We start from the raw sequence: 15,352 nt of genomic DNA on the forward strand, positions 1-15,352 counted from the left end.
TGTCAGAAAGTTGAGACTTTCATAGTGATTTTTACATGTTCAGAGACAAATATATTAATGTTTAGTATATGTGATGGAAGTAACCATGATAATGAATGAACCATTTTGAAGAGATGGGGTGGGGAAGGATGAACATCACCTTAATTTCTTCATTTGGTACAGAAAACAGACAGTTCTTCTGATCATGAACTTGTGTTTTCTGCGTGGTAGATGTACAATCCCTTTAGTTCTCATATAGCACATATTTGCTGGACGGAAGTTGTTCTGTTTAAAATGTGTAAGGAAGGTTTTTGTTCATACATGGATTTCTAAGTACACAACTTTTATAGGGAAGAAAGTTGTTCCTTGAAGCCATTGTGAAATGCTGTTTCATACCAAGGAGACAGTTTTCTCAATCATACGGTAAGCCAAGGTGAACAGAAACAGTTTGCTTGTCCTAAATGTTACAAGGCATTTTATCTGCCTCTAACTCTGAGAAACCATTTATTAACTCATGCTAAGAACAACCTGCATGATTGCAAATATTGTGACATGAAGTTAGTTCAGTCAAGGACATTGGTAACAAATGAATGAACCTACACAGGAGAGAAACCATTCTCATATCTGAAAAGTAAAAGGGATTTCTGATAGAATTTGTTTTACAAAGCATGCATGTACTAGTCATTGTGAAAAATGTCACCGGTAATCCCAATGCTGCAAGATTTTTACACAGACTTAGCAATTGTCATGGGATAGTCACCTAATAGCGTGTGGGGCCTCCTCTGGCCCTGCGAACTGCAGTGAGACGCCGTGGAAGTGAGTCTACAAGTCCCTGGTAGTCCTCTAGATGTAGCTGACACCAAATCGTTTGCAGAGCGGCCGCCAATGCTGGTCTGTTCATGGGTGCAGGATCCATGGCACGGAGCCTGCTTTCCAGGACATCCTAGATATGCTCGATAGGGTTCATATTGGGGCTCCTGGGTGGCCATGGCAGTCGTTGGACCTCCGCTGCATGTTCCTGGAACCATTCCCGGGCGACGTGGGAGCGATATGGCAGCGCGTTATCATCTTGAAACACCGCAGAACCGTCTGGGCGCTGGAAGGCCAAAAATGGGTGGAGATGGTCTCCGAGCAGCTCAACGTACCGCGTACCTTTCAAAGTCTCTTCCAGAATGACTAGGAGGCCCATTCCATACCAGGAAAATGCACCCCAGACCATAAGATACACCAGCGCCCTGGACCACACCTTCGAGGCTGGCGGGATCCATCACTTCATGTGGTCTGCGCCATACACGGTGCCTCCCATTGGCATGGTGCAGTTGAAATAATGATTCGTCCGACCATATCATGTTATGCCATTGTTTCAGTGTCCATCCCTGGTGACTGGCGACAAATGCGCGTCGTTGTGCCCTATGACGTTGGGTTAACAATGGCACTCGTGTGCGGCGCCGGCTCCCATACCCCGTACAACCCATGTTCCTACGGATGTCCACTGGGAGACATGTCTAGCACGGCTTGTATTGAATTGAGCCGAGATTTGTTGCATGGTTGCCCGTTTGTCACTAAGGACAATCCGTCTCAGATGTCGCCGGTCACGGTCATCGAGGGTGGCTGGACGGCCAGTCGTTCGTCTGTTGTGGACGGTGACACCCGCATTCAACCATTCGTGATACACCCTGGGCATGGCTGATCGTGTGAAGCCGAATTCCCGCACCACTTCCGAAATCGCACTTCCCATCGCACTGACCATCATACCCCGTTCGAACGGTGTCAGCTCACGACGACGTTCCATGTTACGCCTGTCACATGCACAGCCACTGCTCACAAGGTCTCCTATACAACTGCCGCTAGCGCAGGGAGCGTGTGGCGCACAGACAACACACCTGCGCATCAGTGCTCCGCTATTCCTTCACATTTGCTCAGTCAGTGTAGTATACATGACAATTCATGCTGGTGTGAAGTCTCATGTTGATCTTATTGTAGTGATATTCTTGCATTTGTTGTCTGTATAGTGGATTTACCTTGCCACGAAACCTATTTGGGCTGTTTAATCAATTTTCTGAAATTTAATAGTACCTAGCATTGTTTTTCTTAGAGATGTGTTTTGGAAATGTGAAATATGGTTCATGATAACCAGAACAAATAATTCCTGTGACAAATCCTCCAAAATAGGTAATGGCAACGAAGAATGCAGACCCTGGACAAGTGTCTGGATCATGTAAAGCCAATAATTCTGTAAATTGTAAATTATGTGGAAAGGTATTTACTGTGGAATTAATATTCGTATGTCCTGAAGCCCTATATTATCACAAGATTCAGTAGCTAATGATCATACAACCATCAGAAACCTAACTTCAATGGGTCCTCTTTAACAGATACCATAAATGAATCCTTTTGACTCAAGTACTTAACAGTTCCGTATTACAAGCACAGACTCGACACTTAAATGCATGTCCATATTTTGGGAAATAAAATGTCAATAAACATGTAAGCTGAGCACATACAAAAAGTTAGAGGAAAAATTTTGTGAATATTCACGTACTGCTCCTACTGTAGGAAATACCTCTAAGAATTTTCCAAGTTGTTTTGCCTGAAAATTTTGGCCATTGTCAGAGAGTTCTGCAATTTCTTGGCCTAGTCGTCATACTATCTTCCCGGTCCAAAACACCTGGTAACAACATTTTACAAAGTTTGGAAAAGAGGGGAGAAAACTTCATTAGAACAAACTTGCAAGAAGTTGTCATATCTTAAATCAGGCTTCGAAAATTCCTGGGGAGCAGAGGGAAAAAGAGGCTTGTAAAAACATTCAATTGGTGGTAATTGAAGGAAACAAACTTACTTGCACAGAAAGTGAAAATGATATATTTAATCACTTAAGTGACAGGTTGTCAAATGAAAACAATTGCTTTTGGGAAAAATATCCTTGTCAGTTACCAGAAGACAAAATATCAACTTTTAAGTAACAGTTATGATCATACAATAACACCAGAGGAAGTCATTGTCATTTTCATTTCAATTTCCCCTTGTCCAGCTCCTGCCAGGTCAGGGTGTTGATGACACTTCTCTACTGTTGCTTCTCCTTTCACTAATCCTCTTCAGTAATCATATTCCAGTCCAGTCTTCTTTTTCTTAGTCTGTTCTTGAGAGTCCATCCATCATCTTGCTCTGGGCCTCCCTCTTGCCCTCTTTCCTTCTGTCTTAATCTTCAACACTTGTTTTGGTATCCTTCCCTTCTTCATCCTCATAACATGTCCAAAACCATCTCAATTGATTCTTCTCCATCCTATCACTCAGTCCTTCTACCCCTATTTCATTTCTGGCCTCAATATTTCTTACTCTCTCTCCTTGTCGTACCTACCATACTCCTTAGGAGCTTCATCTCACTGGCCTGAATTTTCCTCTCATTCCTTGCTGACAGAGTCCAAGTCTCTGATGCATACATTAATATACGGGTATAATACATCTTGTACATTATCTCCTTACATTTCATAGGAACATCTCTGTTCCACACCAGGTTCCATACATTCTGGTAGACCGTATTTCCCACTTGTACCCTTCTGCTGATCTCCTTATCCAACCTTGCATCTTGCATTATTTCACTTTTCAAATATTTGAAGTATTCAACAACCTAAAGTTTTTGTCCCCTGATGCTAATGATTGCTTCTCCTTCTCTTCTTGTCATCACCACTGTTTTGCTCTTCTCCGCACTGATTTTCATACCATATTTCTCAATATTGTCGTTTAAAGCTTTTAGTTGGATTTTCACTTCTGTATTGTTGACTACTCAGATTACTATGTCATCTGCAAAGAATAATGTTTTTATATCCCGTCCATATCTTGCGTTTGTTTCCTTTAGAATTTCATCCGTAACCATTACAAACATAAGTGGAGACAATACAGTTCCCTGTCTTAGTTCATTTTAGTTTCTAAACCAATCTGTTCTTCCCACTGGAGACTGGACAAAACTGAAGCAATTCTTACACATTGCTTTCACTAGTTCCCTTGATTGCCTTCCTCATCCTTTTCTTTCCATGATTTCCCACAACTTTTCTCTGTTAACACTATTGTATGCCTTTTCTAGATCAAGGAATACAATCACCAGATCTTTTCCACATTTCCACTGTTTTTCCATCAGTAATCTCGTGGTAAATATAGGGTCTATCGTCGACTTGCCTTGTCGAAATCACACTGCTCTTCTAAATTTCTTTCCACCCTTCCTCTCATCTACCTTTCTATTATTCTCTCCAGTATTTTAGCTACATATGACAACAGTGTAATTCCTCAATAATTGTCACATACCTTCCTGTCACTTATCTTAAATAGGTACTGGTATTATTACACCTTTATGCCAATCATCGGGAACTTGCTTTTCACTCCATATACACCTTAGCAGCCTATATAATCAATGTTGACCAATAGGTCCTGCTGTGTTTATCATTTCCACACATATTTCATCCATCCCTGCTGCTTTTGTGGTTTTCATTTGTTTAACAGCCATTTCCATCTCTGCAATTGCAATATCACTGTCCATTTCTGGATCATCCCTCATTGACTACCACACTCTTTTCTGCACAATTTCTCACATTCTTAAGTTTATCAAAATAGTTTTTCCACCTATTCTTTATCACCTCTCGGTCTGTTATTACAATTCCATTTTCTTCCTTCACTTGTTTTGTGTAGATTTTTCTTTTCTCTTATTTTTTATCAATCCATACAACATCCTTCTTCCACCATTTACATCCTTTTCCATGTCTTTTGTGAATCCCAACATTTTTTCTCTTTCTCATTTACCACTTTTTTACACTTACTTTAAATAGCGGTTACCCGCAGCTTTACTTGCGTGGATTTTGTAATTTAATAGTAATCATTCCTTGGTACTGTACTCTGACATTATATGAAAATCTCTTCGGTATAAAATCTCACCAAAAAATTGAGTTTCATTTACCCAAGAAACTCTTTGAAAACGTTTGTGGTATTGTCTTTTGTGGCTAAGATGACCATGTGACATAGAACTGTACATGTGAGAAACAGTCTACCCTCAAATCGAAAAAACAAAAAAGTAAACCTATGTTACTTTATTTTTAAGAGAGATTCCAAATAGCTATTTCCACATCTGTAACATCTTCAGTTCTTGAGATGTACAGTAAGTATCCCCATAAAAATAATTCAACCTGTTCATCAGTCCACTACCCCCCACCCCCCACCCCAAGGTGGATTTTATGAAAACAAAAAGAAATACTTTTTTTTTTTTTTTTTAAGGAGATTCAAAGTACCGGTTTTCACATTTACAGGATTTTCAGTTTTGAGATATAAGTATCCTCATAAAAGAATTCCTCTTTTTTTCATTTTCACCCCCATTAAATGCCTTTTCTGAAAACAAAAAATACATGTTCCCGTATTTTTAATGGACTTTCCAAATACCAAGTTTCTTGTCTGTAACATGTTAAGTTTTTGACATATACTGTAGATACACCAGTACTCATTTTAAAAATTCACTCGCTTTTTCAATTCTTTTCAGCCCTCTAATTCAGTTTTCCAAAAAACAAAAGAATATGTGTTCCTTTATTTTTAAAGGAGATTCCAAATACCAATTTTCACGTCTGTAACATCTTCAGTTTTTTACTCATTATCTTCATACCAATAATTCAATAACTTTATCAGTTCTTTCCCCCCACCTTAAGTAATTTTCTGAAAACAAAGGAATACATGTTTCTTTACTTTTAAATAAGATTCCAAATACAAATTTTCATGTCTGTAACATTTTTAGTCTTTGAGATATAAATATCCTCAAAAGAAAATTCAATTCCTTATTCACCCCTCCCTCCCCCAAGTTGATCCCCTTCCCAAAATGCATGTTTCTGTATTTTTAAAGTAGATTCCAGATACCTATTTTCATGTCTGTAACCTTCAGTTTTTGAGATATAAGTATCCTCATAAAAAGTACTCAACCCCCTTTTTTCTTTCTTTTTTCACCACCCTTCCCCCACCCCCCTTAAGGGCATTTTCCAAAAAAAAAAAAAAAAAAAAGTATGTGTTTCTTTAATTTTAAAGGAGATTCTAAATACCAAATTTCATGTCTGTAAACTTTTAAGTTTTGAGATGTAGATCTGCACATTTAAACAATTCTTCCCCATTTTCACCCCCTTAGCGACGGCATATCCAAAAATCCTCTCTTAGTGAGCACCTATGCTCTAATATAAATGTATCCCCAAAATTTCATTTCTTTATGTCCAGTAGTTTTAGCATGGTGGTGATGAATCAGTCAGTCAGGACATGTTATTTTATATGTAGAGATTCCCTGATACTTAATTGTACTTCCTTCTTTCCTATCTCTATTCCATTCTTGCCATGCTTTCTTCTTTTATATATACCTCCTTCACCTTTTCATTCCACCAGGGTGTCTCTTTTCCTTCACTCTCACCTAAGTTCTACCACAAATCTTCTCTGCACAGCTTACATATGTGTTTTTAAATTTGGTCCCTTCTTCTTCTAATTCTGATATAGGGATGTGCTGTTTTAATTCCTCCTGAAATTTCTCCTGAGTTCTTTTATCTTTTAATTTCCATACTTTTATTTTCTTCTGTCTTACTTCTTTCTCTCACAATTTACCTGAGTACAAACGCCGTGCGTTCAGTCTGGGTTTATAAGAGACACCCTGTACTTGCTCTCCAGAATAACAACCTGGAAGCTTGCTTCAAAGCTACAGAACTTCGAGCATTAGGCAGGGAGGCCAACAAGCCTCCATGAGAAGACCGTAACATAAAAGCAGAGTTTAACTCACTGGAAGTACCTCACCTCTCTTAAAATTACTATACATAATTCTACTCTAGAAAAAATCACCAAAAATAGAAAAGCACGAGATCTTAAAACAAACAATAGTCCAGAATAACAAAGTGAGTAATTTAAAGGGCTAAGTTTTTCTCCATATCTTATCTGCCAAGCCATCCCACCTGATGTCTGGTCGCTATCATGACAACACAAATGACGCCTGAGTGTCAGGTTAAGAGCTAGCCTACTCAAGGTTAAGGGGTAATACCCCGGCCAATCAGCAAGTTAGAAATGCTTGTACACCACACCCGGGAAAATGGAGCTGGAAAGTGGTGGTGGTGATGAAGAAAACTGCCTCCCTCACATTGAGAGGGGGAATTCTAACTTTCTGAGAAGCAACAACTAGCTCCAACTTGTCTCGCTGGAGAGACAATGTAAAAGTCCATGTGTGTTTCAGGGTGTTCCGTAATAAACTCCATGCTATGAACATGTCAGTTGGGAACTTGCTGAAACAAAAATTACATGGCACAGTTGTCACTGATGCTTCTTCACTGAGAACTGGAAGTATTAATTAGCTGGTACACTGCATGGTTCTGTTAATATGGAAGTGGGTGGTGGAACAAATTTTCAGCCATTGCCAAGTTGCATGATATAAAGCCCCATTAACACACATCTGGAACATTGTACGAGGGTTGGGGCATACATTGCGGCAACTTTTTCTGCACGAATGCAGAATCTTCCAGACAAATGGAAATACACAGAGGGGAGTGGAAAGCATAATGTGCTGTGGAATTTATGAATGATGCTGAGTAGGTTTATCAGGTGTAGGATATAAAGTGAGAAAACTGTCAGGCATGAAATCATTGTACTACATAACGTTTATTCTCAGAGACTATAGTAACCTTTACAGTAAACCCTAGATTGTCCACAACACGTTGCCAATGATACAGCAGATGTGAGATGTCAGTCGCCTCAATGTGTGCGAATTTTGCAATCTCGTGTTTTACGGCATTGACAGTGTCCTCTCTTGTCACAAACAGTCTCTCACACAATGGTTGTTGCACTTTGGGGATGTGGTCAAAATGGCACAGAGCCAAGTCCAATGAGTATGGAATGTGTTCCAGTACTTCCCACCCCCAGTGCTGAAGTTTTCTCCTTACAGCCTCTGCTGCATGTTTTCTACTATTGTCATGGAGGATGACATTGTTGAGAAGATCCAGGTGTTTGAACCTGATGGCATGGCATGATGTAACTGTCTCTGCAGGAAGGTTCTGTAGTACCTTGCTGTCACTGTTGTGCCATCTGCAATGAAGTGACACGTAATCACGCCTGTGACGACGTAAGCCAGAATGACCATCAACTTCACGGAGCAAGGGTTTTGCCGGAACTCCTGTCTTCATGGTGATCCTGGTATTGAGCTTTGGTTCATATGCCCTAACCCAAAATTCATGCCTTGTCACTATTCTCTCCAGCAGTTCCTCATCTTCCTGTCAGTATCATACCAAGTGGTCAGAATACAGTATATGGCATAACTTGTCCACTTTTTGCACATGAGCGAGTGAACATGGCACCCACCTTGATGGAATTTTACGTAAAGTTGTCTGTGGATGGTTTGTTTTTCAACTTAATTACTGCACGTGACACGCCAGTCGGGACACTAACAGGTCTTTGGGACCGTTGCACATCGCTGTTTGTTTCCCATCTGTGCTGAAATGCTGTTCCCCATCTCGCTCAATACTGAAAGGTATTATTCCCACAGCTTCCACAAATGCTCTATGACAAATGACCTGTTTGTTATATGCATGCTGTTCTTTGCCTTGTCGCTTCCATTGTACATGGAGCCCGACTCGCTACTGCATTCGCATTGTGCTGTGTGTGTTACTTGTCTCAGTACACTGCCATCTCATGCTGTGCCCATGTACTGTGTGCGCCAGGTTTTCTAGGACATGTGACCGTTGTATGGTAGCACCGTGCAGTGTGAGGAAAGAAAGTACTTGCCATGACTTATGCCCCAACTCTTGTATTATGAGGCCACTATATAATAGGCTTGAGTATGACCTGCACCTGATTTTTCAAAAGCAGTATTTTTGCAAGTAAAATGTGGGTGGTGTTTGGGATTGTATGGTACTTTGTGGACTTGTGGACCACCCTGTAAATGGTTTGCCAATCTTTCATGGGAGGTCTTCTCAGTAGCGTGAGTATGGGTGTTACTGCAGTTGAAGTGGAGAACCATCATGTGGCCCACTGTCCTGCTTTTCCCTCTCCTTGGTTTGCTTGCTTTGTTCTGTCATTTTCTCTGCACAGTTCTATTTGAAGTTTTTGAACTGGTATTTCTTGTACCTATCACTTATTGTACTTTTCTTAAACAGAATGAAACTATTGAATACTGCCATTAGCAACATGAAAAACACAATTTTCGTGGTCCTCTTGACAGTTTTCCAGGGAACATAGTTAATACAGGAGCATTCTGCAAACTCTGTCCCCACGTGCGCATACACCCATACCCACCCCTCATGTGTTGGTTATGGTCTTCACCTTCCTTTCTCTCCTTTCCACTTGGTCTTATTATTCTGAACAACGTTTACTGTGTGAAGAGTGGAAACCAGCTGTACATGTAATTAGTTTTTTCACTCTTGTACAAGAACTACTTAGGTTTTTTTTTAATGGCATTCCCTAGTTCCTTCAGTACTCCTCTGTCGATTCTGAAAGTGCAACAAACATACATATATTTCAAAGGAGTAACATTTTGCACAGTTCTACACCGTAACTAGTGTCATGGTGAAGATGGTGTCCTTTATCTAAAATCCCCCCCCTGATGGTTGATGCCTAATTCCTCTATAAGCCTTGAACTTCTGCAATAAATTTGAAAGTTTAAAATATACCACTTCTGGATTCATACTCAGTGTAAGACTAAATCTCATACTGGTCTGGTTTATCAGGCATGTACACTCTGATAAGAATGTGCTCTTTCCATGCAATCATCCCCCATATCTATCAAAATTTCTTCTTCATGCATGTATGCATTCCTAAACTTTACCATCACTGAACCTGTAATTGTTCTGACTTCGTACAATCAATCTTAGCAGTCAGTTGGTCGTACTTGATTATCTGCAAAATGATATCTTTTGGAAATGCTGTGAAGACATTTTTGTTTGATCGATATTGTATGGAAAAAAGGGTCTGGTGGACCAAATATTCTTCAATATCAGGGTGTTTGTCCACTCCTGCCATAAGTACAGTTCCTAGGTATGTCCACATTCCATCTAATGTAACATCCTCACAGTTACAATCCCACGAGTGAGGAGACAAACTTGTGTGTTCTGAGGAACTGTTGTGCATAACAATTAGTTTCAGTTGTTTTTAATGTACAGAATCATCCATGAACATTTTTGGGAGTGAGAATTGGTGGGTGCATTTAGGCAAAGAGTTACCTTATAAATGCCATAAACTTATTCCTTAACACCTTGTTGTGTATTGGAAATCAAATTACAACCATCAGAGTGAATCAAAAAGAGGATGTTTCAGTGTGACTGTATCACCAATATATTAGGGCATGTTTTAATTCGTTGCACATACTTCATCTTCTTCCTCCTGACCTTTAACCTTTTTTTATTGGGATCGGTACCTGATATGGAGCTGGCCCAATTTTACGGCTGAATGCCCTTGCCAACCTTATGTAGAAGGATGTATTCACTATTGTGTCTCTGTGGTGCTTGGTGGTGGGGTGTTGAATGTAAATGTATGTTAAGATGAACACAAATATGTAGTCCCCGAGCTAAGGAAATAAACTATACACAGTTAAAATCCTTGGCCTGACTGGCAAGTGAACCTGGGACCCTTTGAACTGAAGACCAATATGTTGAACCATTCAGCCAAGAAGCTGGACAGTTTGTTCCACATACCTTCAGTGCGTATAATTGTGATGTTTTTAGCTGAAACTAGAGAGAATGAATCAGGCATAGGAAGAAAAATGACCTACTTGCAAAGATAGTGTGTGTATTAGTGCCGGCCACAGTTGAGGAATGAGGTCAGTTCTTTATGGACCAAAAAAAAAAAAAAAATGAACCAGTTTAAATTCACAGAGATATAACAAGTATTATGGCGATGATAATGATTGCCTGGACCTTGGCAGCTTCTCAAGATGATGCAATATCTTTGAAGAAGGCTTCATAACTCTTACAGAAAAACCAAACCATCTTTTTCCAGTCAACCTCTTCAACATCTGTCACTGTTAGGCATTGAGTATTTAATTGGAAACCACCTGTGTATCTACGTACAAACCTTGGCAGAGCATTTTTAACATTTCTTATGAGGCAGTGTACAAAATATTATATATGGCAGACAACAATTTGCAAATTAATGCACATTGAGTATTCAAGAACCAGACAGATGAGCAGAGGGAATAAATCTTGGACTGCTTGATATTTTACTATAAAGAAAGGATGAATTTCTGAAAGGGATAGTGACAGGAGACAAGCAGAGTGGAAACCATTGGAGTGACATGATCTGCAACAAAAGTCCTAGAGTACTAGGATACACGTGATGTTCTCCTGGTGGAATTTATTCTAACTAGGACAACTTTGAACTTTGAGCCCTGAAGATGGTTTTCCATGGTTTCCCATTTTCTTACCGGGCAAATTAAGGCCACGGCTGCCACCTTGCCAATCATAGCCCTTTTTCATCCTTCCATTCCTGAAAATCTTTGTGTTAGTGCAACGTTAAACTAGTAGCAAAAAAAAAAGAAAAGAAATATATTGATCATTATCCAGGAAATGTTTTAGAAGTGAGAATTGGTGGGTGCATTTAAGTGAAGAGTTAACTGATAAATGCCATAAACTTACTCCTGAACACTTGGAAAAAAATATTTGCTGTGTATTGGAAATCAAATCACAACCAACAGAATGACAGGTGACAAGCAGAGCAGGATAGTAAGTTATGAAAACAATTGGAATGACATAATCAACAAAATTACCAGTGTTCTAGGATATGCGTGATTTTCTCCTGGTTGAATTTATTCCAACCAGAGCAATTTTGAATACCACAACTAACATTAACACACTCTCTTGCATGATTAATGCAGGTCTCTTGAATTGACGCCCATGGGTGACCTACACATCTGTAAAGACTAAGTCCTAACTAGGATGAAATCTAATGTTTAAGACGGCATTAGAAGGCACTGCCCCTGAACTAGAGGAATTAATCACTGAAGGTTAAAATCCCGACCTAGCTGGAATCAAACCTATACCAATGTTTAGGAGGAAAAATTAAATTGGCTATACATGGGTGATCATGCACACAAAAAGGAATGGACTTTCTGAACAAGGTATGCTAATAGATGAGTCCGAAGCTAGGCTTTGTTCAAGTTGTCTTTGACACTTCCAGCATTTCACTGTAAACTACGTTTTACATTTTTGAGTGTCAAATCTATCTCCAATGTCCAAGATGGATTGCAGTTGTACCTGCTTGCTCCTACTACTTGTAATATTTCCATGCACTCAGAGAACTTTGGCGCTGAGCTCAGTGTAGTGTCAGTTGTCTGGTTGCAGATTCTTTTTGTCGTGGCTGCTGTGTCATCCAGGCTCCTTTATTTCTGCTCTCTTGATAATATATAGAGTCTGTTATCCCGTCCAATTTCTTCCTTTCTGTTTCAGTTATTAATGCCTTTGATAATATCAGTGGTTTTCTGTTGAAATTAAGCATGCCAATATATGCCCATAGTGCACAGAATCTTACATGCACTTGCAGAAATGTGTAAGTGGTCCTTACCTCTTTCACTGATCATAGTAGGTCTTCAGTTTTAATTGTTGGCCTGTATGCAGGCTCCACATGGGTCTTCAGTACTATCTGGGAAACTTTCTCTGGATATGATATCAGCTGAAAAGATTTACTAAAACTTGTCAGGATGGGCACTTACGTTAAGCAACAGTTACGACAGCTTCATATGTATATTCCTCATTTTGTCTTGCTTGCAAACTTTTTACAGAAATGATATTGGCATTACTCATTGATTTTCCCTCATACATGTAGTATGTAATGTCTATATGACACTAAATGAAATAACAAAAACAAGACCAGTAATAATTGGTTATTTTTGTTGTTTATTATGTATTTCCTCCTATTTACCATCTTCCTCTTTATTTTATCTTGAGTAATTTAATGTTACTGTAATACACCGGTGTTATGAAAAACTGATCTTTTCTCATTGAATATTCTGTTCTCTCTTCTGGATTCCAGTTAACATCAACCAAACCATATTTGAGGAAGAAAGCTGTTCTTATGATGTACAAAGTTTTTCTTAGATTTCCTGAAGCTTTGAGACCAGCATTTCCAAGGCTAAAAGAAAAGCTGGAAGATCCTGACTCAGGTAGGTTATTACTTCATTTGTAACAAAATGGGTAGACTACTGGCTTTTACCTTATGTGGCATCTAATTTTGTGGTGGGGAAATTATTTGAAGGAAGGGTTTTTCATGGAAGTTTATTTGCTCTTTTGTATTACTGTAATTGCTGTGGTAATGCTGAACTTGTGAGTTTAGCTTTTACAAAATTGATATACCTTTTCTCTCATTTATTGAATACTTCAACATTTGGTGCAATAGGGGAGGATGGTAATTGTGGTTTTGGTGCAGTGTACTGAAGACCACCATGATACTGAACATTACTCGTACTCTGTAGAGCAGGGGACCCTTCTAGATTCCAAGCTGTGTGTTCCAAACGAGGTAAATGAGCTGTAGTTCACTGCATGATGAGGACTCTTCAGGACTGTGGGTGCAGTTTGTGATTGCCATAGTCTTTATAGTAGCTGCTGCTCTTTCATCGTTATCATCCCTAGAATTAGACAACTTAAAAGTGAGTTATAGGACTCTAATGATAGCTACTGTAGTCTAAGTGCGTCCAGTGTCCAGTATTCAGGAGATTGTGGGTTCAAACCCCACTGCCGGCAGCCCTGAAGGTGGTTTTCCGTGGTTTCCCATTTTCACGCCAGGCAAATGCTGGGAGCTGTATCTTAATTAAGGCCACGGTCACTTCATTCCCAAATCCCAGCTCTTTCTTATCCCATCATCACCGTAAGTCCTATCTGTGTCTGTACAACATAGAGCAAATTGTATTGACGCCATACGACCTGTCTGTGTCGGTGCGGCAGAAAGCCAATTAATTTCAATTGAAGGAGAGATTCCACCTTTTCAATACTTTATTTGTCCTGCATATTCTTAGGACTACCACATTCATTATATTAGTTTAGGACAGCTTTCATATCTTATGAGACATTTTCACCTAACAAATTATCTAAACTTGACACAGTAAAATATGTAAGTAACCCTTTTTTTAAAGTAACAAACATTTGTCACTGGTATTTGCTTGTTCATAATGTTTTTTGGGGTCTTCTTCTAATTTAAAAGTTCTTATTGTTGATGCTGCTATAATAAAATGGTATATTTTATCTTATTTTTGTTCTTAAAACCTCTCGATATATAAACGAAAATAACTAGTAGCAGTTTGAAAGCTAAAAAGCAGATTATAAAAAAGAAAGCAGATTCCAAAAAAAGTATGTGATGAGTTAATTGATGAAGTCCAATAAATTTTTCTCATTTCTGTTTGTTTCTTTATCTTCATCTCATTTACCCATTTACTTCTCATACTCTTCAGTTATATTGAGAGTTTATGCATTATTGTGGTATTGTGTTCTCTGTATATTAATCATAGTGTAATCAGATTTGTTTACTTCATTGATGTCTGTTTATTCATGTGATGAATGTACACTGAAACAACCCTGGTCCTAATTGTTGGAACCACCAAATCTACTTACATCATTCATTCCGTTACTTACCTAATGGAAACTTTGGATATCATAATTTCCCTCATTAAATAATCCAATTTCAATTTCGACACTCCCATTTTAATGTCTGAAAAACATCTTCATCATCTGACCTTGTTATCTCCCTATATCTGAATATTGCCGATCTCTGACACATCTTGACCAATCCTGTTAGCACAGTCAGCCTGTACAACTTCCTTCCTAAGCCCCAGTGATTCTGATAGGCCACCATTGAATTGCTTTTTGTTCACTGAGTTGCTACGAAGGAGACCCTGTCATGTTAAATAAAGGTAGAATTCTGTCACTCCAGCCAAACTGAGTGACTCAGATGGTAGTGGTTTGTTAAATCATGACACTGTTTTCTGGTGCTTAAATTCACCAGCTAGTGGTGATAGATTTCCTATTCCATAGTGACTGATATCCTAACTCTCAGAATCTCTTACTAGACTGGTCAGCCGGTTTCCATGTGAACCTCTTCCCTGCGTCAACCATTTATAAGCGTGGCAAGTTGCATGAACAGCTTATAACTATCATTCAATTTTGCATGTTTATTACAGAGTGCGTCAACTGCTTAAAAGTGTCTGAAGTTTATAGATACTTCTGACATCTAATGGACTTACTTTGCGACAAAGTACTACATTTTATTTCCATGGAATATCGCATTCTGTGTAGAATTCTTGTGGCTGTGCACATTTTGTCCATGCAGTCAGCAGTCGAAGCAATATGGCTTCTATGCTCAAACACCTGATTGTAAACAAACAAAGTAATTTAGCAAACAGTGATACTGAGCA

General features: G+C 39.1%; 1 protein-coding gene across 1 annotated transcript in view; it reads left to right on the plus strand.

Moving 5' to 3' along the window:
• g (adaptor-related protein complex 3, delta 1 subunit-like garnet) overlaps positions 1–15,352 on the plus strand; it is a 580,467-nt gene that overhangs the window by 71,010 nt on the left and 494,105 nt on the right. Inside the window, exon 5 of the mRNA XM_067141336.2 lies at positions 12,982–13,111. Coding sequence (XP_066997437.1) covers positions 12,982–13,111 — 130 coding nt within the window. The remainder of the gene's footprint in view (positions 1–12,981; positions 13,112–15,352) is intronic.

Source organism: Anabrus simplex, chromosome 2, assembly GCF_040414725.1.
Source record: "Anabrus simplex isolate iqAnaSimp1 chromosome 2, ASM4041472v1, whole genome shotgun sequence".
Classification (NCBI taxonomy): domain Eukaryota; kingdom Metazoa; phylum Arthropoda; class Insecta; order Orthoptera; family Tettigoniidae; genus Anabrus; species Anabrus simplex.